This window comes from Sander vitreus, chromosome 17 (assembly GCF_031162955.1).
Source record: "Sander vitreus isolate 19-12246 chromosome 17, sanVit1, whole genome shotgun sequence".
NCBI lineage: Eukaryota > Metazoa > Chordata > Actinopteri > Perciformes > Percidae > Sander > Sander vitreus.
In genome coordinates this window covers 14,913,714-14,938,421 of record NC_135871.1, presented here as the reverse complement: position 1 = coordinate 14,938,421, position 24,708 = coordinate 14,913,714, and the positions used below count along the sequence as shown (strand labels likewise).

Genomic DNA, 24,708 nt, shown 5'->3' with positions numbered 1-24,708 from the left:
AGGCTGTGGTGTAGGTGTATGCTTTGTTTTTTTGTGATTATCTCTGTGTGCGGCTGCCACAGTGAGACAGGGGGACAGCAGGGTCGAAATAGACACGAACAGCTGTGACAGGAATGAAGAATGTAGTGTTCTTAAAGGATTAGCATCCACTCCAACGGTCTGCTTTCACTCACTGATAAGGGAACAGAGAAGTCAATGCAGCCTCAAACAAGCAAGTAAATGAATTTGTTTCAAGCCCCCTGATAAGTCATTATTGGAAACATGCTGAGATTGATTGGTCACAGCAGTCTGCTGGCTGGCAAGGGTTCATATTATCTGGAGACTGAATGAACATATTATATTGTTCATTTGAATTTAAAAGTATCAGTTCTGTATTAAAAATCCTCATTTGTCAGATGTGCAAGTTCAGACAGGGATGCCTTTATTTAGTTTTCTGTTCAAACAGCTTCACTACACAATGTGAGCTCTTCACAGCAGACCTGTGCTAAAAACAAATCTTTCATAAAAAAAAAAAAACGGCAACACTTATTTTTTCAGCAGGCTTTTTTAATTGTCCAATAGATATAATCATCTCTGTTATTTTTGTTCTGAGCTCAGTCAGCCAAGATATTTGTCATGTTTTCAGCTTGACGTCTGTCATATTGTGGCAGTATATAATATATGAAAGATCCATGCTAAGGAGGAATACACAACTTTGGAGACAAAATAATTTTATCTAAAAAAAAGTGCTAAAACTTGCCTGAGACAACAGCGTTGTGTTGTTTGTAGCTCCAAGTGTGAACACTGTTTCTGGTGCCCAGCGGGCTGTCTGCTGTCTGTAAGCTATTTGTGGCTATTATGTGTCTATAAAAGGAAATCTGCAGGGCAATACAACACACCAACAGTACACTTTGAACTTTGCGAGACGGGCTGAAAGGTGTGCATGCTTTTGTACATGCTTTGATCAACTTTTGACAGAGGTTTTCCTGAATCCTGGACACAAGCAACACTTCTAAATGGAGAGGCATTTGAAGTAGAAATGGACCGTGTGAGTAAGAGTCTGGGTAAGGTAAGAGGTTTTGGAAATAGATGTTTTTCTTTCACTGGATGAAAAACCTCTTCTTGGGGATTGGGATTTTACTGTCAAACTGAAGTAATATCACTCACATACTCAGTCATACTCACACACTGCTACTTGATACTTATCCTGTTATTTTCTGTCAAACAAGGATGAAAAACAGTTACCAAACTGCCTTCTGGTGAATTTAAAAGCAAGACTCACAAGAATGAATGTAAATGCATCTTATCAGTGTTAATATGTTGTGAAAATTGCAAGTATATCATTATTTTTTATTTATTTTATGACATTTTTAACTTCTTGCCACTGCACTGCAAGATCATATTGATACCTTTATTATGCATTATACAGATATTCATCATAGGAAATAAATGTTACCTTTAAAGTATGTGAGTAATGTTAAACGAGCCTGTAACCGACTCTTAAAAGCTATTTGTTTTCAATCACACTCATGTTCTCCCTAAATATGCGGCTATTGAAAATTACAGACATTGATATGTGCATTTTTGTTCTTGTTTTCGTCCTTGTGTATGAGACTTGGAATCATAACATTTGTTTATAATCTGAGAGAGATAACCCAGAGTGCTCTGTAGCAGTAGCAGCTGGCAGTGGGCTACATTTACACGCCCTATCTACTCTGGAGGGAGAGGTCGTGTGTTTGTCTGTAATTAAACTCTTTACTTAGTGACACGCCCAACTGTTTATGCGTTTACTATGGCACAACGTGAGCTATTTAAATATGCATTTTAACATCTGTGGAGCACAGCGGTTTCAGATTTACAACAGCAATTATGCTCTTCCTCTAAAAACCAATAGCTCCCATGCTCAATGTGGCACAGAACTGTGCATCATCAAAGGCGAACACAAATGAGTGAATATGTGATTAATGCAAGTATAGAGTGCTGCTCACAGTTGAACTTTTGTTTTGTATAGCAGCTTCTACAGAGGAAGAATTACACAAGGAATCACGTCCCTTGCATTCAATCAGTAGTATGTTTCCTTTAAGTACATTTGTCACTTTCTGGTTGCTCACTGTTTATGAGTGTCCCTTTCAAAGGTCCCCACGGAGGGTGGTCTGCTTCAGGAAATGATTTAGTGCTGCTTGTATTCGGTCTTTGGGACGGGTCCGACATGCCTCAAGAAATAACTGAGTGAGAGCACGCACACAGTGAGGCGACATGTAGCACAGTGAGCCAGTGGTGGCTGGAAATGTGATCTACGAGGACGGCATGACCTCGGCAACACTCAACGCAATTAAACATTCAAGAGGGCTCCGATGGGCAAGAAGGAAATGCTTGCTTTGACCTTTCACAGTATAAACTTACTCTGCTTTGACTACAGAGGACATGCAAACAAGGGGGTTAGGCCTACATTAGAACATGAATACATAAACAAGTTTATAAGATTGCACATGATTATTTTAGTCAAGGCATTTGTTCTGTTTCTTTATTTATAGCTGATTAAAGAATCGCTGTTATCTCTGAGGAAAATATCTTGGTCGCGGTGTTGCTTCTGGCTACTCCAGCCCGACTCTTTTAGGCCGACTTTACTGTCTTTCAGAGGCTGTAGCAGGCTCCATTTAATTTTAAAGCTATTGGCTTTAACATATCTTTTAAAAGTCATTGGTATCATATGTAACTAGACAATCTAAGGTATCCAGTGGTACCAACCATGTCATGCTAGCTTGTCGGAAAAGGAGCTCCAAAATAAATAAATAAATAAATAAATAAATAAATAGCATGGCCATTTTCGAAAGGGTCCCTTGACCTCTCACCTCAAGATATCTGATTGAAAATTGCTTCTATGGGTACCCATTTGATGCTAATCCCATGCAGTTTGGGCCAAAAACCATGCTGTTTTTCTCATGCAATAAAATGTGTTATTCTCGCCTATTCTAATATGGTGTATTTGTTTATTTCTGCATACTGCGGCCACTAAACAGTCTTGGATATGCATACATTTGGTATTACTAGAAAGGTGAGACTCTTGTGGATTGAATGAGGCCAATTGTATTCATGTGTGATGATGTTAGTCCCTACCAGCCAGTTTATTGTAGTCAGACCATTTTTGGAAACTTGATCTCACCGTATAACACGACCTGTTGTGACCTCTAGGATAATCGCAGCCTCATGAAACTTTACAACCACAAACTAGAGACCTAGGGCATTCAGAGGATCTATGGCTTTTAAGTGTATTGCAGTTACATTTAGCTAGTGAATGTGGTGCGAATTTGAACTATTGTACATGCTATTGAGTATTTTCTTTATTTCTATATCTATCATATTTTAAAAACTCATCACAAATACGAAGCTGTAAAGTAACCAGCAAGTATAGATGTGAAATAAATGAAGTGGATTAAAAGTACACTATTTGAAATGCAATGGAGTATAACTATGAATTTGTATAAAAACTTAAATACTAAATGTAAATGTACTCAGTTACATCCCATCAGCGATTAAGAGACTAAATCTGGCTGCATGAGTCTGTCTTCTACTTCTTTGGGATATATAATGACCCAGAAAGGCCAAACATCCTGATCAGTACTGTATTGAACTTGAAAAGCCACATATTTGGTTTGAAAAATTCTTTTTTGGCAGAAAAGACATTATGATATTGGGCCTGCAGTTATTTTAATGCCTAACTGGACACACGGATAAGACCAGTATTTTTGACATTGGAGGCAAACATAAATGTTGTTTTGACAGTAGATAAGACCTTTGCTTCATTTGAATCCAGATGAGTGACACACACACACACACACACACACACACACACACACACACACACACACACACACACACACACACACACACACACACACACAGTGTGGCACTATCTTTGTGGGGACCCATCATTTACATAATGCATTCCCTAGCTCCTTACCCTAACCTTAACCATCACAACTAAATGCTTAACCTTAACCCTTACCCTCACCCTAACCATAACCTAATTCTATCCCTAATCCTACAACCAAGTCTTAACCCTCAAACAGCCCTTTAAAGTTGTGGAGTCCAGCATTTTGGCCCCACAAAGCTGTCCGGACCCCACAAGTATACTGGACTCCCGGTTTTTGGACCCCACGAATATAGTTAAACAAGAACACACACACACACACACACACACACACACACACACACACACACACACACACACACACACACACACACACACACACACACACAGCCTCATATAGGCTACAATTACAGTTTTACATTACAGAAATTATACAGAGAGAGAGAGAGATCGCTTTGTGACTGGGGCGTAGAAATACGCGTCTGGTTGCTACGTGCCCGGTGTGTTCCAGCTGTAATTCAAAGAAAGAGAACAATAGACAGACTCAAGCTGTTAGAAGAAATGAATGTTCTGCTGAAAACCTTATTTGGGAGAAATGACATTTTATACGGTGGCTGACAGGGGCAAACGCCCTGCAACTTAAGAAAACACACGCAAATAGACAAAACACAAGCAAATTAAGAAAACAACTTCATTAATTTGACAACACATGTGCAGCATTCAGCAAACGTGCTGCAAATACACACAACACAACCAAATACATAAACACACTGCAAATACACACAACACAACCAAATACATAAACGCGCTGCAAATACGAAACGATGAAAAAAGAAAAGCACACAAACACAGAAAACAAATGCAACAAAACACACACGCAAGCTTTTATTTTGAAAAGCCGAAGCTCGGGGACGGCACCAGCTGGGAGGGCATGAGACGGGAGCATAGACTGTATATTATTAATATATTATGTTATTAATAATAATAATAATATGAATTTAATATACAGTCTATGGAGTTTGTGTGCTTTTCTTTTTGCATCGTTTCATATTTGCAGCGCGTTTATGTATTTGGTTGTGTTGTGTGTATTTGCAGCGCGTTTGCTGAATGCTGCACATGTGTTGTTTTCTTAAATTGCTTGTGTTTTGTCTATTTGTGTGTGTTTTCTTAAGTTGCAGGGCATTTGCCCCTGTCGGCCACCGTAATTTTAATTACAAATATTGTTTTTCCTCAGATGAAATGGATTTGTGTAGCTATCAACACAGTATTGGCACATTTATCTTCGAGTGAAGTCTTTCTAGAAGAACAGCATGTGATATGTATTTATATACTGTGTCTTGCATGATGCACAAAGTAAGAAATGATAAATAACTGCTCTGAAAACATCAATGAAATAGTCCCAGTAGGAGCCACAGCATGTCATTCAAATAAAACATATACTTTTACATTTGAAAATGGAAGTTCTGAGAAATCGTAATTTGTAATCATTTTGTTTTGATGCTGCTTTTGTATCTTCTTCAAATATTTAATCTAACACAAATTAGCCTAGGCCTATATTACTTTGACTGTGTCTACATCAACCAGCGGAGGCTGTGTGATTTATTTTTAGACAGAATCTCAAGTATGTGCTACAATAAGCTCCACTGATTAGTGAAGGAACTTTCAGTGCCCTTTCCCTCCAGTTTTAATGTTGCAGATGATCTATCAACACTGTGGAGAGAACAATCATGATCAGTAGAAAAGCGGAAGTAGCCTACTTTTGACGAGTATGTGCTTTGATTGCTGCAATGAGAATAAATAGGAAATGTTTTCCATTGCTCACATTTATATGCAACATATAGAGTGGCTTAACAGTTGTCTCTACAGATGCAATTGTCTTGCAATTTACGTAATGTAAGCTTAGCAACTGGAAACATATGGATGTTCTGATTGAATTTACATTTTTACGACTCCAATTCCTTCAAGATTATAGGTGCAGAGTTGTTGCTTATTTTTGTTGGCAAAGCTTTTATCCATCACAATTCACAGATCCACCTATTCATGCATTTTAGCATGGGTGCTGAAAATGGACCCATTATCGCTGATAGTGTGAATGCTGCGGTGTACACCCACTAAACTATGCAGGTCCAGGAAAAGCTGAGAGCCGGATTTAACAGGTCACCTCCGTGGACAGTACAGAGGTTTCATAGTAGGCCCTATGGACCTGCTTGTCCCTGGGTTTGTTTAATAATGTCAACACCAATGTGGTTTTACATAGCCCCTTTTCATTTTTACAGAGGACACCACGTATCTGTTTGGCAATGAAACTAATCTTGGATAATGGCATCTTTTAGTAATCATGTGATAAAAATGACATCCAGGGTGCTAAAAGCTGGTCATCAGTCAGGAGTTGCTGCACCAGAAGGATGTGTTAAAAACGTAAAGCTCCTTTCATTTATGTCACATGCCGGCAGAGCTCTCACTGTAGTAATTATTGGGATCACTCGAAAACTGGTGCAAATTCAACAAAGTATTTCCTTCTTAGGAATCTCAATATTTTGGCTTATTTCTTTCAGGGAGTTAGATGAGAAGATCAGTACCACTCTCAGATCTTTATGCTAAATATGAAGCTACAACCAGCAGGCAATTAGCTTAGCATATAGAATAAATACTGGAAACAGCCTGGCTTATGTTTTATGTACAGCAACAAAAACATTTTTTTTAATGATGTGACGACACAAGTGCTTGACCAATCATTAACGACAGCACTGCCAGCAAAGCTGCCAGAGTACCTGGAACTTTTATATAATCTCCTAAACAGCGTTGAAATTTAGCTCCATGAACTTGCTTGCTGGACAACAGTGGAAACCACCCCTGACAATAGCTATACATTAAGTTGTTTAGTTCCTGCAGTGGAAAAGGCCCATAGATTACAAAGCTGCTCAAGTTGTTATGTTGTTGTCTTTGTGTGAGTGTGATGATGGTTCATTAGTGGCGGGCTATAGAAAGAAGCTGAAATGCAGTGATATTCATCTGTGAGTGACTGAAACATGGATTTTATGGAGACCTCGACATGACCCCTTAAACTTTAACAGATAAGAAGTCCCATTATGCATGACTCATCATTTACTGTAAGTAAAGAATATTAGATAATATTAGAAATTATAATCGAGAGCTTGTAACATGTGGACGATTTGTTCCTCTCCTCTCTGTTTTACAGGTTTCAATAGGAGTGCCATCCCATTGTATTTTCACGTTTTTGCCAGTGGTGCAGAAATTACCAATTAAAAACATTGTTACTGAGGAGGAGAGATCTGGAGCTTTGACAGAAAAGCCAAATAAGGTACAGCAGCAGCAGCAGCAGCAGCACACACACACACACACACACACACACACACACACACACACACACACACACACACACACACACACACACACACACACACACACACACACACAATGGTTTTCTTGATCTGTAACACAATTACTGCTTTGATTGCAAGGCGTTTATCAGAATGAACGTATATATAGTGTTGATTTAGCTGTCACCTGGTACTTGTAGTGTTGTTTTAAATCACTATCTGTTTGCAAATCGAGACTAGCTCCAGGTAGACAAACTTACTCATGTTCTATATTTTGGGGGAAATTCCGCAGCATTGAAAATGAAGCTACTCAGCCTGTCCGGTTAAATTGATGTGATCTTATTTTTGAGCCCACAGCCTTGTGCTACTTGCTAAGCTCACCAGTTTAAATGCATCCAGACGGTCCCTGCATAAGAATATCAATGTGACCACTTTCTTCTTATATTAGATGTGACAGATATGACTTTCTGTTCCACACTCTCCATTTATTCTCTAAATGACATTGCTTTTTATTAAACTTATAAGCCTTGACTAACAATACTTTATATTGCAAAGTACTTTCACTTTTAATACTATTCATTCAAACACTTTCAACAATAGAGACAAAATCTGAGTGTGCAGTAAACTCTTACAGTAATAACAATTTTGGCCAACATAATGAGCCTGAGATTCCTCTGAATTGTAACTTTTAATGATCCAAAAAACTTGATTATGCAACTTTCCCGCCTTTTCAAACGACCCTAGTTTCTAGTGATCATGTCAGTGGCTTAAGGATGAAAGGACACACCATTGCTCCTGGGGAAGAATCAATCTCACTCTCACCTGCGGCATTTTAGCAATTACACCATAACTTCCTTCTAATGGATGAACCATCCATATATATATATATATATATATATATATATATATATATATATATATATATATATATATATATATATATATATATATATATATATATATATTTATATATATATATACTACCGGTCAAAAGTTTGGGGTCACTTAGAAATTTCCATTCCACTCCATTATAGACAGAATCCCAGCTGATATCAGTTGCAAAACATTGCAGTTGTTTTTTAACCAGGGCAGCAGTTTTCAAATTACATTATGTGCTTACATAATAGCAAAAGGGTTCTCCAATGTTTTCTCAGTTAGCCTTTTAAAATGATATCATATTAGTAAACAGAATGTGCCTTTGGAACATTGGATGAATGATTGCTGATAATGGGCAATGTAGATATTGCATTAAAGATCATCCACTTCTTTCTACAACAGTTGAGAACCCTTTTGCAATTATGTAAGCATATAATGTAATCTGAAAACTCCTGCCCTGATTAAAAAAACATTGCAACTGATCTCAGCTGGTATTCTGTCTGTAATGGAGTGGGATGGAAATTTATAAGTGACCCCAAACTTTTGACCGGTAGTGTGTGTGTGTGTGTGTGTGTGTGTGTGTGTGTATATATATCAAGCATATCATGTCAACCTCAGGGATCAACTCCAATGTCCTAAGATTTACTCTTATCTTGCATGTAAAATTCAGTCAACGATACACAATAATTGTGGTGTCAATAAGATTTCTCCGTTCATCATATAAGAGTGCATTATATAGAAGAAGGCCTTTATTTTTTACAGTACATTGAATAATAATAATAATAATAATAATAATAATAATAATAATAATAATAATAATAATAATAATAATAATAATAATAAAACAATTGCTTGAAAGGCAAATGCCAACAGAAAACACACATGGCATTAATATTTCTTTGCCATATGTTTTCTTTTGACAGATCCTCCTTAAGTTCTTCTTTTTCTGATCTTGGGCTCAACTTTATGTAGGCTACATTAATGCACCCAAACTACAAATGTTCAACCAAAAGTTCTTGAAAGCTATCATCCTGGGGGCTGGTGTGAACCCCAAACACCCTGTAGTGTTGATTGCTGAAGGATGTTTATCCAGCATCAACATCATGGCAGCGCCACAGCTCTGGGTGCCTCAGGATAGCCAACTTCTTCTGCTGCCTGGAGTCAGACTTCAAAGATCTTCTCACTGGAGTGGCACCATTAGTTTCTCAACCTCCCACACTGCTATTACCTAAATCCCTTCATGTTATAAACTGACAACAACATATGATATGCTGAATAACCCCGTGTTGTAGCGTGCGTAGGGAGTATTATCTTTTCTTAAATGAGCTATATTAGATTGTGTGTCACGCATGGCTTTGTGCTAATTTCTTTCTACCATGTCTTCATTTGAACTCCATTTCCACTTTTTTTTTTTGTTCTATAACTCTATGTCCATCTTTCTCTTATGTTGTTGTTATTTTTACCACAGAGCAGTGTTAGAGATTTAAAAAGCCAAGTTTTGGTTTTGATGACACACTTTGCTGCTTTATAACTAGCAGTGGGCCTTAATATCCTTTACTTAGGCCTTGCAAAAGTAAGAATGCCACAATAAAAATCTTGCATTCAAAGTTTTAATTGAGTTTTGACAGCGAAATAAACCTAAACTATCAAAAGTAAAAGTACTCATTATGCAGAATGGTTCCTTTCAGATGTTTATATTTCTACATTAGTATATTACAATGTTGGATTATTAATGCACAACATGTATTTCAAACTGAAGCAAATTGAATCTACTTTATATAGCAATTGGCAATTTCATATTTTAATATTTTATGATGCGATGAGTTGTTTTTTTAGAAAAATTATAATCTGTAAAGTAACTACAAACAATAGGTTCGTTGTCATAGAGGATTAACAAATACAATATTTCCCTCTGTAATGTAGGGAGTAAAAGTATAAAGTAGCATAAAGTAGAAATACTCAAGTAATTGTACATCAAAATTGTACATTAGTTGAGTAAATATTGAACTTAGTTCCTTTCCACCACTGCAGTAGTAGGACTAAATGTCAGCGTGTGAGAAAATAAAAACTTGTACAAATGCACGTTCTTGTGTTCATATTTTGTTACTAAGCATGTTAAACTGTATGAATGTACCATAAACGGAAAAGTTTCTTGCTGAGAGTTGGATAAGAAGCTCGAGGTCCAGGAAAAGCTGAGAGCCGGATTTAACAGGTCACCTCCGTGGACAGTACAGAGGTTTCATAGTAGGCCCTATGGACCTGCTTGTCCCTGGGTTTGTTTAATAATGTCAACACCAATGTGGTTTTACATAGCCCCTTTTCATTTTTACAGAGGACACCACGTATCTGTTTGGCAATGAAACTAATCTTGGATAATGGCATCTTTTAGTAATCATGTGATAAAAATGACATCCAGGGTGCTAAAAGCTGGTCATCAGTCAGGAGTTGCTGCACCAGAAGGATGTGTTAAAAACGTAAAGCTCCTTTCATTTATGTCACATGCCGGCAGAGCTCTCACTGTAGTAAGTATTGGGATCACTCGAAAACTGGTGCAAATTCAACAAAGTATTTCCTTCTTAGGAATCTCAATATTTTGGCTTATTTCTTTCAGGGAGTTAGATGAGAAGATCAGTACCACTCTCAGATCTTTATGCTAAATATGAAGCTACAACCAGCAGGCAATTAGCTTAGCATATAGAATAAATACTGGAAACAGCCTGGCTTATGTTTTATGTACAGCAACAAAAACATTTTTTTTAATGATGTGACGACACAAGTGCTTGACCAATCATTAACGACAGCACTGCCAGCAAAGCTGCCAGAGTACCTGGAACTTTTATATAATCTCCTAAACAGCGTTGAAATTTAGCTCCATGAACTTGCTTGCTGGACAACAGTGGAAACCACCCCTGACAATAGCTATACATTAAGTTGTTTAGTTCCTGCAGTGGAAAAGGCCCATAGATTACAAAGCTGCTCAAGTTGTTATGTTGTTGTCTTTGTGTGAGTGTGATGATGGTTCATTAGTGGCGGGCTATAGAAAGAAGCTGAAATGCAGTGATATTCATCTGTGAGTGACTGAAACATGGATTTTATGGAGACCTCGACATGACCCCTTAAACTTTAACAGATATGAAGTCCCATTATGCATGACTCATCATTTACTGTAAGTAAAGAATATTAGATAATATTAGAAATTATAATCGAGAGCTTGTAACATGTGGACGATTTGTTCCTCTCCTCTCTGTTTTACAGGTTTCAATAGGAGTGCCATCCCATTGTATTTTCACGTTTTTGCCAGTGGTGCATAAATATTGGTAATTTCTGCGCCAGTGGTGCAGAAATTACCAATATTTCATATTTTAATATTTTATGATGCGATGAGTTGTTTTTTTAGAAAAATTATAATCTGTAAAGTAACTAGAAACAATAGGGTTGCTGTCATAGAGGATTAAAAAATACAATATTTCCCTCTGTAATGTAGGGGAGTAAAAGTATAAAGTAGCATAAAGTAGAAATACTCAAGTAATTGTACATCAAAATTGTACATTAGTTGAGTAAATATTGAACTTAGTTCCTTTCCACCACTGCAGTAGTAGGACTAAATGTCAGCGTGTGAGAAAATAAAAACTTGTACAAATGCACATTCTTGTGTTCATATTTTGTTACTAAGCATGTTAAACTGTATGAATGTACCATAAACGGAAAAGTTTCTTGCTGAGAGTTGGATAAGAAGCTCGATACCACTCTTACGTGCTCTTAGTCTGTAGGTTTAATGGGAAACTACAGTACCTCCAGCAGCCGGCTAGCTTAGCTTAGCATAAAGACTGGAAACAAAGCCTGGCACGAACCAACGATTACAAAATCTGAAGGCTCATTCGCTAATATGTTGTTTCTTGTTTGTTTAATGCGTACCAAAACTAATGATGATGTTACTCAGAGTACGTCAGGTGAGAACACCTTTAGTTTATTGAGTAGTGACTGATCTTGAGTTGTGGCACAAGATCAGTTTTTTGCTTTCTCACACCTGCTTTTTGTACTGATGCACGACATTTAGTCGTTTTAAGGCATTACAGATTAGTGATACTCCCTGCGGAAAGACAGCTGCCATATTTAGATGCCAGCTCATTAATCCACCACTGTGATTCAGAGCAGCCTGCACTTCTAAATAGCTCCTATTCAAAAGAAAGGAATTCACATTTGCATTATTCAACCTCAACCTATTTTAACCTCAAGTGGCCATTATCAGTTTGCATTCTCAGTGGCCACCAATGATTTGAAATATGAGGTAGGCTACTAAGTCACAATACTTCAGCTTCCCTGTCTAATTATTTTCTTGCTTCGAATATGTTTTTTTTTTTAAATTACTGTTTACTAATTGTGTATCACAAATCTTCAAACAGACTAAATTAGTTGAAGTGGTAGCAGATAGTTCCTTTCTGAAATACACGGTACGTTTGTGAGACATTTTGTACGGTGGCTGACAGGGGCAAACGCCCTGCAACTTAAGAAAACACATGCAAATAGACAAAACACAAGCAAATTAAGAAAACAACTTCATTAATTTGACAACACATGTGCAGCATTCAGCAAATGCGCTGCAAATGCACACAACACAACCAAATACATAAACGTGCTGCAAATACACACAACACAACCAAATAGAGAAACGTGCTGCAAATATGAAAGATGCAAAAAGAAAAGCACACAAACACAGAAAACAAATGCAACAAAAAAACGCAGCATCCAGATTACACAACGGAAGTTCTCCAGACCTCTAAAGGGAGCAGCTAGTGGAACAGCTTGATTTTCGACCCCACGGGGAGAGAGGGAGGGAGGGAGAGAGAGAGAGAGAGAGAGAGAGAGAGAGAGCGTAACTGCATAGACTATAAATATTAAGTCTATGTTTGAGATATGTTTTCTCTTGTTTGGTGGGTGTGTCTTTGCTCAAGTCACAGGTGATACTCAATCAGCAGAGACGTCTGTAAACTCGTGGTAATAAAACATTTAAAACTGCATCAGCGTTTAACGTTGACGTTTGTTTAAGCCATATTACATGAGAGGGTTTCATTTCGAGGTCCGAAAGGCGCATTACTGAAGTATAGGCCTCCTCAAGTGTAATATTGTGATTATACAACAACGGTTACCAACAAAATAAGTGATCAATCTGTATTCATATTGTGGAGCAATTCGCTCTTGAAATACAAAAAACAGACAGGATTTATAGTCCCTCCCTGTTTAGTAAACCAGCCAATTTACCGTGGAATTTATCAATCTGAATAAATCCCGCCCGCACATATAAACACAAAACTGCTTTGCTAATTCCATCGTGTTGTAACTAAGACATCTGCTGAAAAAGTTATTGTATTCATTAGCATGATTGCCGTACTGTTTAGTTCACAAACATCCAAAACACCAAAAAAAAAAGACATAGCGGACCAGACGCAAGCTTTTATTTTGAAAAGCCGAAGCTCAGGGACGGCACCAGCCGGGAGGGCATGAGACGGGAGCATAGACTGTATATTATTAATATGTTATGTTATTAATAATAATAATAATATGAATTTAATATACATATATGGAGTTCTCCAGGCTGCAGCCATACCCGACTCTAATAAAAAGGCAGAGCGCTCTCTCCCCGTGGGGTCGAAAATCAAGCTGTTCCACTAGCTGCTCCCTTTAGAGGTCTGGAGAACTTCTGTTGTGTAATCTGGATGCTGCGTTTTTTTGTTGCATTTGTTTTCTGTGTTTGTGTGCTTTTCTTTTTGCATTGTCTCATATTTGCAGCACGTTTATGTATTTGGTTGTGTTGTGTGTATTTGCAGTGCGTTTGCTGAATGCTGCGCATGTGTTGTCAAATTAATGAAGTTGTTTTCTTAAATTGCTTGTGTTTTGTCTATTTGCGTGTGTTTTCTTAAGTTGCAGGGCGTTTGCCCCTGTCAGCCACCGTAATTTTGTTTAGTTTCGTGCCATGACATTTAGTTCAGCTAATGAGAAGCAACCAGAATAAATTGAGCAAATCTTAATTACTTAAGATCTTTGCCTAAAGACAGAGCCACGCCAAATAGGATTAAATAGTAAAAATAATCAATTCATTCAAAAATAGCTAGAATGTATCACTCTCTCTAATGGCTTTTTCATGGAAACAGATTTATATATATACATATCGGAAAACCAGCCAGTTGTCAGAGTCATTACGGTATCATCATATGTGCAGTACGAAGACATGTCAATGAAAAAATCCCAGCAACTCACTGTGCATTTAATCCAAGTTCCTGCTTTCAACACTCGATATGTGGTGATATTTTCAACATGAGGTGACATTTGTGTTAAATACAGTCCTAGGAATAAGTGTCATTCTGGCAGCCTTTCATTTATTTAAATAACACTAATCTACAGTTAGGTAACAGAAAAGCACTGAGAATATTTTTCATTTCATTAATTTCAAAAGCTGAAGGGTGTCATTATCATGTGGTGTCATTTTTTGGATCATAATTAGGCTACTATAAATGTGGGAGTTCATGTCAGGAATGATGCATGTCATAATCACTTATGTTTTATAGCTCCACTTAAATTCATGGACATTCAATAAACCACAACAATTTGAATCATATTCTATGGGATGTAATGGCCTGAGTTTATATTTTGGTCAAATAATATGAAATTGCAGTCACACCCATTTTGATCTGTGGGACATTGATATTAAAGTCTGTTCTCACTGGGGAAATTGTAGCCTAAACAAAGTGGAGTGAATGTAAATGATGTTAATTTAGCAAAAATCCATGTATTCCCATCATACTCTATTGTGTAATTTACCTTAACCTTTTAGTTACCTATAGGCCAAGCTAGGCTAGCTGTTTCCCTGTTTCAAGTCTTTATGCTAAGCTGAGCTAACTGGCTGCTGGCTAGCTTCATATTTAACATACAGAGAGAGTGGTATTGATCTTCTCATCTAACTTTCAGTAAGTATTTCCCAAAATGTCAAACTCTTTCTTTAGATTTTACATTAATACAGTTTAACATGCTTTTGGTAACAAAATATTAGTGAACACAAGATAATACATAGTGAATATAAAGATTTATTTTACCACATGCTGATATAATTTTCTAGGGTCTAGTTATCAGAGGTAAGAAGTAACTAAGTTAAGTACTTATATACAATGGAGGTACCTGTTACCCTGCAATACAGTACTTCTACTCTACAGTACTTCTATGTTTCACAGGCAATACAACAAATTATCGAGGATGTTCCCTGGTCAGTCAAGGACATCAGCTGTTTACACAACGGTAATGTGTGGTGACATCACACACATGCAAGACTCTGGACGATCTGTCATCTTGGTTGTAGTTTAAACACTATTTTAAGCACCTTATCTTGCAGAAGGTTATGCTTTTCAGCTTTAACCCCTTAATTGTATTGGTTTTGGGACACAACTGCTTGAATTTTCATATTTGATTGAATTGAATAGATTTGGGACCAGACCTTCTCCTCAGTTGCTCAGTTGCTCAGTTCTGCACATGAGAATAGTACAACCTTGACGTCAGCAGGACATTTACATGTACATATGTATTATATGTGTGAGGCTGGCATGTGGTGTGGTGTGGTGAAACCAAGCACACCCCCTGAGCTCAGAGAGGCTCGCTGAAGTTCACCTCGGGTTTTCTCAGGTTTCACTTGCTCAGTTCCTCCTAAACATTTGCCTCATTTTCTCCTGTCAGAACTTAACAGTGTCCCATGAGAAGACAGCCGGGGAGATCATGTCGGACAGGGAGATTTTTGAAGCAGAGATAGTCTTTATAAAAGACACTGCGGAGGGTGGAGCAGGAAACACAGGCCAACCAGGGACAAAACTTCAAGTAAGTACAACACGTGCACTCTTAATATTATGTGGAAACTATGACTGAAAGTTTTGTTACTGACATATTCACATATCTGTGCATGTATGTGTGTGGAATATATCTGTATATTTGCAGGATAAATATACTCTTATCAAGTTGGCATACATAAAGGGATTGTCAGGGCATAAAATAAATGGATGTAACAGTCCAAGGTGGACATTTATTGCCTTTCAAATTTGAGAAGTATAATTAGAATCTAGTCAATATGCAAATAACCCAACAAGTTTCATAGTTTCTACTCTATAATGAGTTTGTTGTGTTAGTGTCAGATATAGATTTCATCAAAGTTCTTTCTTTTTCTCTGCACACATTTTGGTCACGCTAGCTTTTTAAGAATTTAAAGGTGCACTATGAGTTCCTGCATGGTTTCAGCGCAATTTCATTTTTGTCTCAAATCTTAGGCATCTCTCCTTGATCTGCTAGCTGCCTGCCCCCTGAATACACTGTGAAAAAGCCCGGTCTCGGGAGACAACACAGGGGGCGTAAACGTCAAACAAACACTAGAGGCACAACCTGTGCACCAAAATACAACAAACCACTCCAGCCAATCACTGACAAGATGGTTGGGGGAGAGGGTGGGGGTTAGTGACAGTTAGTCAGTTAGTCTTGACAGTTACGGAAACATGGGGGGAGAGACGAGCTTGCTCTGTTTTGTTTTAAATTTACTTGGAACATCAACAGAAGTGATGTCACGCAGGAACTCATAGTGCACCTTTAAAGTGAAACGCATAAAAACAACTAATCACGCTTTTTTGTTTTTCAGCCTTCACCGGATCACGTGAGCCTCTCTCAAACCAAAGCCTCTCCTTCAGTCAGGGTTCAGTCTGAAAATACCCCCAACCACATAGCTGCCGGGACAGCCTCTATGGAAACAGCTGTTGATAAACACAGGGGCATTTCCGAGTGGCAGAGTCACAATACCTCTGGACTTGCTGATGTTAGCTCGGGTTTCTTTGCAAATATAGCATCTGTGTCAGAAGACAGAATGAGCCCCACAAACTCTGCAGACCTGTTCCCCACACCAGCTTCATCCAGAGAGTCCATCCTCTCAGAGGACTTGGACAGAGAGAAGAGCTGGTCGGCTGTGCAGCTTTCCTCTCTCACCTCTCCTGTTTCTTTCAGCTGCACTGTTTCTCCCTGCTCATCTGTCCGCTCCGGCATCTTCTCCCCTACTGTCGTCCAGATCAAGAGGCACTTTCTTGCTCCTGGCTCTAGTCTGGTTCACACCCCCTGTTTCTCATCCTGCGAGAGCCTGTCCTCCTCTGTCTGTCCCCAGTCCCCTCCTCCTCCTCCCCGGCACCGGCCTCCTCTCACCCGACTCTCCCTCCTCACTGCCATCCTAAGAAAAGGCCGTCTTCCTGTCCTGTCCCCTGCTCTGCAGAGGCCTTACACCCCCTGCTGGCCTGTTAGCCCTGTGACCCTGTCCTTTTGTAACGCATGCTCAGCAGCCTCCAGTGTGGCCTCCATTCCCCTTGACTTTTCCTCTCGGTTCCCCTCATCAGCATCTATAGATAGTCAGAGCCACGCTCACAGGGAGACTAATAGAAGTGTCACAGCTCCTCCACCTGTGCAGTCAAATGAGCTCAGTAGAACATGCCCTCAAACTCAAGAGAAAAGATGCTCAAGCAGTGCGCCTAGATGGGAGAAGGTTACTTCACCACCAGCTGTAAAGAGCACACTCCCGAGAGTGCCACTGCCTCTATTTTGCTCAAACTTCAATTATGTTTCCCCACTAAAGCATAAAAGAATAGACTGTGCAACTTCCAAAAAGCTGCAACACCCACACATGTCCATTTCCAAGTCTCACGAGCTGAAGACCATCAACACTGACATTTACCTCAAGGGCCCTGCAGATAACAACCTTAAAAAAGTAATCTCCCCGTCCCCTGAAGATATTAATAAGTTAGAGACCTCTGTGGCCCAGAAATGCAGCCCCCTGCCAAATTCATCTCTCTCAAGTCTTCACTCGCTTTCTCAACAACTGAGGTCTCCCTCTGTCTCTGCTCCTTGGCTTCAGCCTTCTCAATCACGCTCGCCCGGTGTCACAATTTTCTGTGACATGGCACCAACACCTGTACAAAAAACCACAGAAAGGTGTGAGTCAGAGAGGAGCTGCCCTGATTGCAAAACATCAGCTGGTTTTCACAGAACTCACTGTCTGTCTCCTTCCCACTACACACCCATGGCTTTTCCCGGATGGCCCTCACCCACTAACTCCCCCACGCCTACGCCCTCTCCTGCTCCAGCAATCAGAGACTTCAGTCCGTCCCCTTCTCTCTCCATGCGCTCCACGCCCTCCCCAAAGCCTGGGAGTGGAATATCAGACTGCAGTGACAGGGAGGGTAAAAAAAGAAAGGTAGCCGCTTTGCTTGCCATATGCATGCTTAAACTGAGAATATTATTTATTATGCTCCTTGTGACATGCTGTTCTCCCTCGCTATGTAGTTAAAAACAGATTTCCCTCACTTGATAGCTGGATATCAATTGCTGTTCTCTGTTTTTAGATTTCTGTTTATGTTTGCCATATCATTTTTTATTGATGTTGTTATAGATCTTTGTTTCGCAGAGATTTCAAAAAGTTTGTTACTGTTTGTTGGATTGTAATGATTGACATATCTGAAATGTCATATGTTAAAGCTAGAGGGAACCATCATCATACAATTGATAAAGCAGATTTTTAAAACTCTGGTTTCTAAGCCAGAAATAGATGCTTGAAGTTAAGTAACATCTGAGTATTAACCATCAGAAATCCAATTTATTTAGTGCAAGCATGGAAATATAAGTTGATGTGTGCCTGTTAGTCAGAAAAAGTTGGTTGTAACTTAACTGTTGTGCATCTTGAGCGGGGCTGACTGTTTTGCATGATTAGTAGCGTGCAGCAGTGTGAGGTAAAGCGAGATAAACGTCTATCTTTAGTAAAATGCAGAAATTTGAATTCATTTTCATTTCACTGTCTGCTCTTCTCTTTCTATGAACTCCAGACACACAAGATAAAGTTAAGCTACAAATCGTTCGCTGCAATTCCCACAAACACCCTTCTGTTGGATCAGCAGGTGAGTTCACTTGACTCTGTCCAACTAACTCATCTTCTTTTCCTTCAACAACCATCCATATGAAGCCCTAATGCAAGCCTGATGCAGGCACTCTAGCAAATGTAGCTATCTGGACCATTATGTGGTGAATGTGAAATAGGAATAAACTCATGAGGTATAAGTCCACTCCTCAGACTTACTTAGAGAAATACATTTTTGTATTTGCAAACCTTTGTTGACAGAAAACTTATTTCAGAAGGATTTACAGGCAATAAAGCAAGATGTCTCGATTTGAAACCCTTGTAAAAGTCAAAACAGACTCAAAGAGAAAGATGGCATATTGCTGTGTCATTTACACTGCAAGATGGTACATTTAGAGCTGTGGAGGAGGGAGCGATGACTGAGAAGAATACAGAGTGGATGAATATGAATTGAAGAGTTGCTGCAATGTTGTCCAAGCCTCCTGTATAATCACTCACAGACAGCAGCAGTCTTGACAGGGAGCTCAATCTGTCCACTCTGCTTTGCATTCACAGACAATAGACGAGCAACTAGAGAGAGAAGAGAGTCCGTGTGACAGGTTGGACAGAGGTGTTGCAGACACCCACTTTGAGGTATATTTCTAAACACAGTACTGCTGGTTTGCACTGCACACTTCACACAACTGTCCGTTAATATCAATATTTTTCTACAGATGTGCTCACCCGCTGAGCTCCGGCAGCAGTCAGAGGATCTTTATGCAGTTATTGATGAAATATTGGCAAATTCCATTCCAGCAGTGAGTTCAAAGGAGTATATCATATAAAATTAAATATTTGCAAATGTTGATTTGTTTGTCTATTAAATATTAAGAGTGATTATTTTTTTTAAACTTTAAGAGCAAAACATCCCGGTCACAGCAGCCCTCCAGGTCATCGACTACAGACATTGATCTGCAGGTAAAGAGTGATTCTTAACAGCATGTGACAAGAATGGCAAGCTCCTAAACTCTTGATTTGCCATTCAAGTTTCTTAAAGGAATAACATCTCTCCCCAACAGCATGCAGAAAGTAATAGAACAGCTACAATACAGTTATGACTAATATTGTAAATCAATAAAGTTAAATTAAATAGAAAATAGGAACCTAATAGCAAACTGTAGTGACCCTGGAGCCATGGAAACCAGTGCTCCGTGTTTTACTGAAACACAAACTGGACATGAGATAAAAGTAAATTCTGACTATATCATCATCAGCACGAGAAATGAAAATTGTTCATTCATTATTCATTAAGGGAGAAAGCTCTTCCTGGTTTCTGGGGGGGGGGGGGAATACATAATTTTCACATGAAATCCGCACCAGAAGAGGTTTTTGTAACTCTGTTGTTTTGTTTTAGACATTTCATTCTTTCCTTCTTTACTTTCAGCAGAACAACTCATCATTAACAAAATCCTTGGGACGTGAAACCAAATATGTGAGTAAGAGTAAGGTAGTTTTGTTTAATGGCAAACATTTTTCACTGGATTTTACTCTCACAGGACCCACTACTGACAGTACAGTATGTTATGACAAATCAACATTTTATCATTCAAAACACTTGTATTGTGAGCTTACACCTCAAAGATATGAAGAGAATATTTTCCATCAGGAATTTTACTGAGTTGATGTAGCCTGCATGAACAAAGGCTCACTCTTTGGAGGGTAAATGCTGTTGAAGACAGAACTTATGATGTTTGTCAACCTCTGACCAACTGCAACAACATTAAAGGAATGGCTCATCGTTTTGGGATCATTTCATTTGCCTTTACAATAACCTTCAGTATTTCAAGTGCTTTATTTTATCAGTATTTCAGGTTTATGGGAGACACTAACAAAATGTTTTTCTTCTTCTTTGTTTATTCAGGCGTCTGTATGCAGCTTGCACCCATCTACCGGTGTGGAAAGAAAGCTTATTAATCAGGAAAAGGTACATATTCAAGTTTAGTCTCCTACTGCAACTGCTCTAACACTGATGATGGTAAAGTGTATTGGAAAGCAGGAATGATTTCCTCTCTGCTCTCAAACTCTGAATCTTTCCTTCCAGACGAAGCCTGGGGTTATTCGCCCAATGACGGCCATTCCAAGACTGACGGTCGAGGATGAAGAAGAATTTCATCCGAATCCTTTCAGGCAGTTTGTCGCCAAGAACCCGACTGACAACAAAAAGGTAGGCTGGTGAAAAAGTGTCTTTTCAAACCTGTACAGTGACACACAGTATTTTTATTTTAAGTGATAGCAAACTAGCAAAATCTGTCTTTTTTATCACTCACACTCTTGTGTGTGGCTGTTAAAACAATTGTGTCATGAATTTCACGACAGTTACAACTTTGACAAGTTTTGGCAGCAGAATCTTTTTTTAAATGAGCAAAGAAACTTATCACACTATATTCCACTTCTCTGCAGTCATTCACATGCCTGGTATGTTCCAAACATGTCTAAATACTGTATATCCGGTCACATAATAATACCTGAGCAAGTTCCATCTGCTGAAGAAAACTTGTAGTTAAACAAAAACCTAGTAAGTGAACCTTGAGGGTGGAATATTTGATGACAGATAAGTTATAGTTTTGAAATGCCAGTTACCTCTCTGGTGAAACAGATCTAATCATGGGTTTATGTGACTACACACATTCTTTAAAAAATGGATAACAAATTAAAAACACCTTTCTGCCTGTGGTAATCGTTGGAGAGCTCTTTGCCTCTTGCTTCTCCAATATTTTCGTATTGATTAATTATTAATTAATTAATTAATTACTCTATCTGTAAAGGGTCCTGAGATAATTCCTGTTATGATTTGACACTATAAATAAAATTGAATTGAATTTAATTGAAATTAAATATTTGAACCCTCTCACTTTTGCTTTATTAAATAATAATGACTTAGAGGGAAATTTTATTTTTACATTTTTGTTTGAGCCAGTGTCAGATCCATGTCCGACATTTACAAATCCTACACATAGGCGCTTTAACACATAGGGGTTCAGTTTGAACCCAACCCATAATAAATTATAGATTTGGCAATACAATTTAGTGTAAACTAAGCATTTTATTCAGTGTCTTTGTTAAGATTACTCTAAATATCTATCAGGTATAACATTAAAGTTAAAATTATTAATGTGATGATGAGAAAATGTGGACTGCCTCCATACATCTATGTAACTGAAGTTGCCTCATTTACTGTGGAAAGATATCGAAAGATGTTTAGCTTAAAGCTACATTGTGTAAGAATTTCTCCCATCTAGCGGTGAAATTGTATATGACAACCAACTGAATATTACTTTCTAGCCCCTCCCATTCCGATCGCGTTTTAACTGCTACGGTGGCAGAACCCGAAATTAGCTCTTAGTATTTCCATTGTTATACACAGCTGTTCTAGCCACTCCAATATTAACTTTGGTCTTGTTGCTTTGCCTGTCGCGTTGCCGTTTTAATTCTCTTTTTCGCTTCCCTGGCAAGTAATCTCCCCCTTGCATTCGTCACGGTGCGGGGTGCCACTGAGTGTAAAAGGGCGAAAGGTGGAGGTATATCCCTCTTTGGCTAATGTATTTTAAAAATGGAGGTGCGACATGCCGGCCATCACTTGAGCGACTCGCCCGTATGTATTCTGAATGATTCTAAATGTCAGATTCTACGCTTACGAGAATACTTTGATTAGTTGGTGGAAGTAATTACACATAAATGAGCACATATTTGTAAAAGAACAAAGAAGAAAGAAAAAAAAGAATCAACTCCAAAAATTACACAATGTAGGTTTAAAGGTGACAGACTCCTGTTTTTATTCTAACTCAAATATGTTTTCAATACCATGGTCGACAGCAGGGTAGCTGGGTTGTCTGTTTTTCTCTTTTTCGATTTTTCACCACATGGCCTGTCTCGTCAGCCAGCCTTGTCAAGCCTTTTGATTCCTTTTGCTTCACAAGCTGTCGAGGTTCTGGCGTGTTTCCAGAGCTCTTCTTGTCAAACTACTTCAACTGAAGAGCTTTAAAAGGTGGCCCGCTTTCCATCCTGCTGGAAAACATTGGAGCAGTGTAGAGTGCAGTTTTTGATAACAGTTATTAGGTATAATTTTTAAAGCTTTAAATAAAAAAAAACTCAGTTTAAGTACTCTTTTTCACTCTGCCTCAGAGAATCCCAGGGGCTCTGCTGATGAAAGAAAACGCCGTCAAGAGGATAAATGATTGTGTGGCAATTTATCAGCCAAACCTTTAGTCATACACAGCAATGAGAGATGGTAAAATAGGCATATTTGTTATTCATTGAGTTTAAACAGACATCATTGTTTCACATCAACATTGTAATAAAAACATTTACCATAATACAAATGTCTTTATCAGGCCAGTTTTCATTTCCCTGCTCCTTTTCACACATGGTAGTAATAGTAATTCCATAGCTGTGTAATTTATTTTAAATAATCACTTAAAACTGCTGACAATGACCCTGATGAAGACCTGTGTCGGTCGCAACGCAACATCATTTTAAATACATGTTGCCGTGTAAAATAAAGGCATTTTAATTTTGCATAAACCCTAGTGTGCCTCGGATTGCATTTTATATAATTCATATTTCCTCCATGCAATGACCACTTCACAAAATGTTAATATATATATACAATGAACTGATGAGACAGTGAACACTTAAACCTCAACCATGTCATTGAGTGCACGCTTTCAACAATCTTCCTCACTATAGAGGTGTTTTCAAGTCAATGGCCCTGACATGTTCAAGTCAATGGCACTGACATGTTCAAGTCAATGCTCCTGACATGTTTGATGCACAGTTTTCCATTTGAAAGGCAATAATTTACCTCCAGAAAGACAAACAAGAGCACCATTTGTGATGCATAGTTATTCTGATGTGGAGAAAAATAATATGCAGTGTGTCAGGAACCTTTAACATTGATATTCAGCATTTGATACAATCAGCATTTACCTTGGCACAGTTGACTGTGCGTGGTTTACCCTGCTGTGGTCTTTTAACCTCAGATCTTTGATCCACTACAGTCGACATAATGCAGTGAGGTGCTTAATAATGTATTTCAGCTCATGTTAATTACATTTAAGGTTAAGTTTAATTTACACGCTGTTGAAGTGTTGTTGTGTGCAATGCCAACAAACATTTCTGCTTAAAGTTTACAGTGAGGATAAATAAAACTCTTAATCTATGTTCACTTGTTGCAGACGCATTTTTTAAATTTTCACACACCCAAATTTAAATTTGGATGTGTGAAAAATTGTGATTATTGAAAGGATATTTCTACATTCTGGGAATTATGCTTATTCACCTTCTTGCCAAGAGTTAGATGAGAAGAACAATACCATTCTCAGTTTGTACAGTGAGTTTCAAGCTACAGACAGCGGCTGGTTAGCTTAGCTTAGCATGAAGACTGGAAACAGATGGAAACAGGTAGCCTGGATCTGTTTGCCAGTAACAAAATCCGCCTAGCAGTACCTCGAAAGCTCACCAATTAACACATTTAATCTTGTAAAATTAACACATTGATAATGATATAGAGGTTTCCAGGCCGCCAGTGGAGACTTCAGGACTGCGCCAAGCCTAGAAATAGTCATGAGTACATTACTCCCTGGAAAACTAAAACAACAAAGTGCTGTCGCCAACTAAATAAATGAGATGTGATTTTAAATATGATTTTAGCAAATTTTAGAATTAACTTTGATTGCAATTTGTTGGATTTC

At 38.4% G+C, this 24,708-nt stretch overlaps 1 protein-coding gene across 3 annotated transcripts in view; it reads left to right on the top strand.

Moving 5' to 3' along the window:
• The first annotated feature begins 621 nt into the window (after nucleotides 1-621).
• The window catches only part of mlip (muscular LMNA-interacting protein), a 31,620-nt gene continuing 7,533 nt past the window's right edge, over nucleotides 622-24,708 (top strand). The window contains exons 1-11 of one of the 3 annotated variants that reach the window (XM_078273530.1): nucleotides 622-1,048; nucleotides 7,050-7,172; nucleotides 15,787-15,924; nucleotides 16,730-18,322; nucleotides 18,948-19,019; nucleotides 19,535-19,612; nucleotides 19,693-19,776; nucleotides 19,877-19,936; nucleotides 20,406-20,450; nucleotides 20,880-20,942; nucleotides 21,060-21,182. In XM_078273530.1, the coding sequence (XP_078129656.1) occupies nucleotides 1,019-1,048; nucleotides 7,050-7,172; nucleotides 15,787-15,924; nucleotides 16,730-18,322; nucleotides 18,948-19,019; nucleotides 19,535-19,612; nucleotides 19,693-19,776; nucleotides 19,877-19,936; nucleotides 20,406-20,450; nucleotides 20,880-20,942; nucleotides 21,060-21,182 (2,409 nt within the window). In that variant the 5' untranslated portion in view covers nucleotides 622-1,018. Of the gene's footprint in view, nucleotides 1,049-7,049; nucleotides 7,173-15,786; nucleotides 15,925-16,729; nucleotides 18,323-18,947; nucleotides 19,020-19,534; nucleotides 19,613-19,692; nucleotides 19,777-19,876; nucleotides 19,937-20,402; nucleotides 20,451-20,879; nucleotides 20,943-21,059; nucleotides 21,183-24,708 lie in introns of all 3 variants that reach the window. The other 2 variants (XM_078273531.1, XM_078273529.1) reach the window with 2 other exon arrangements.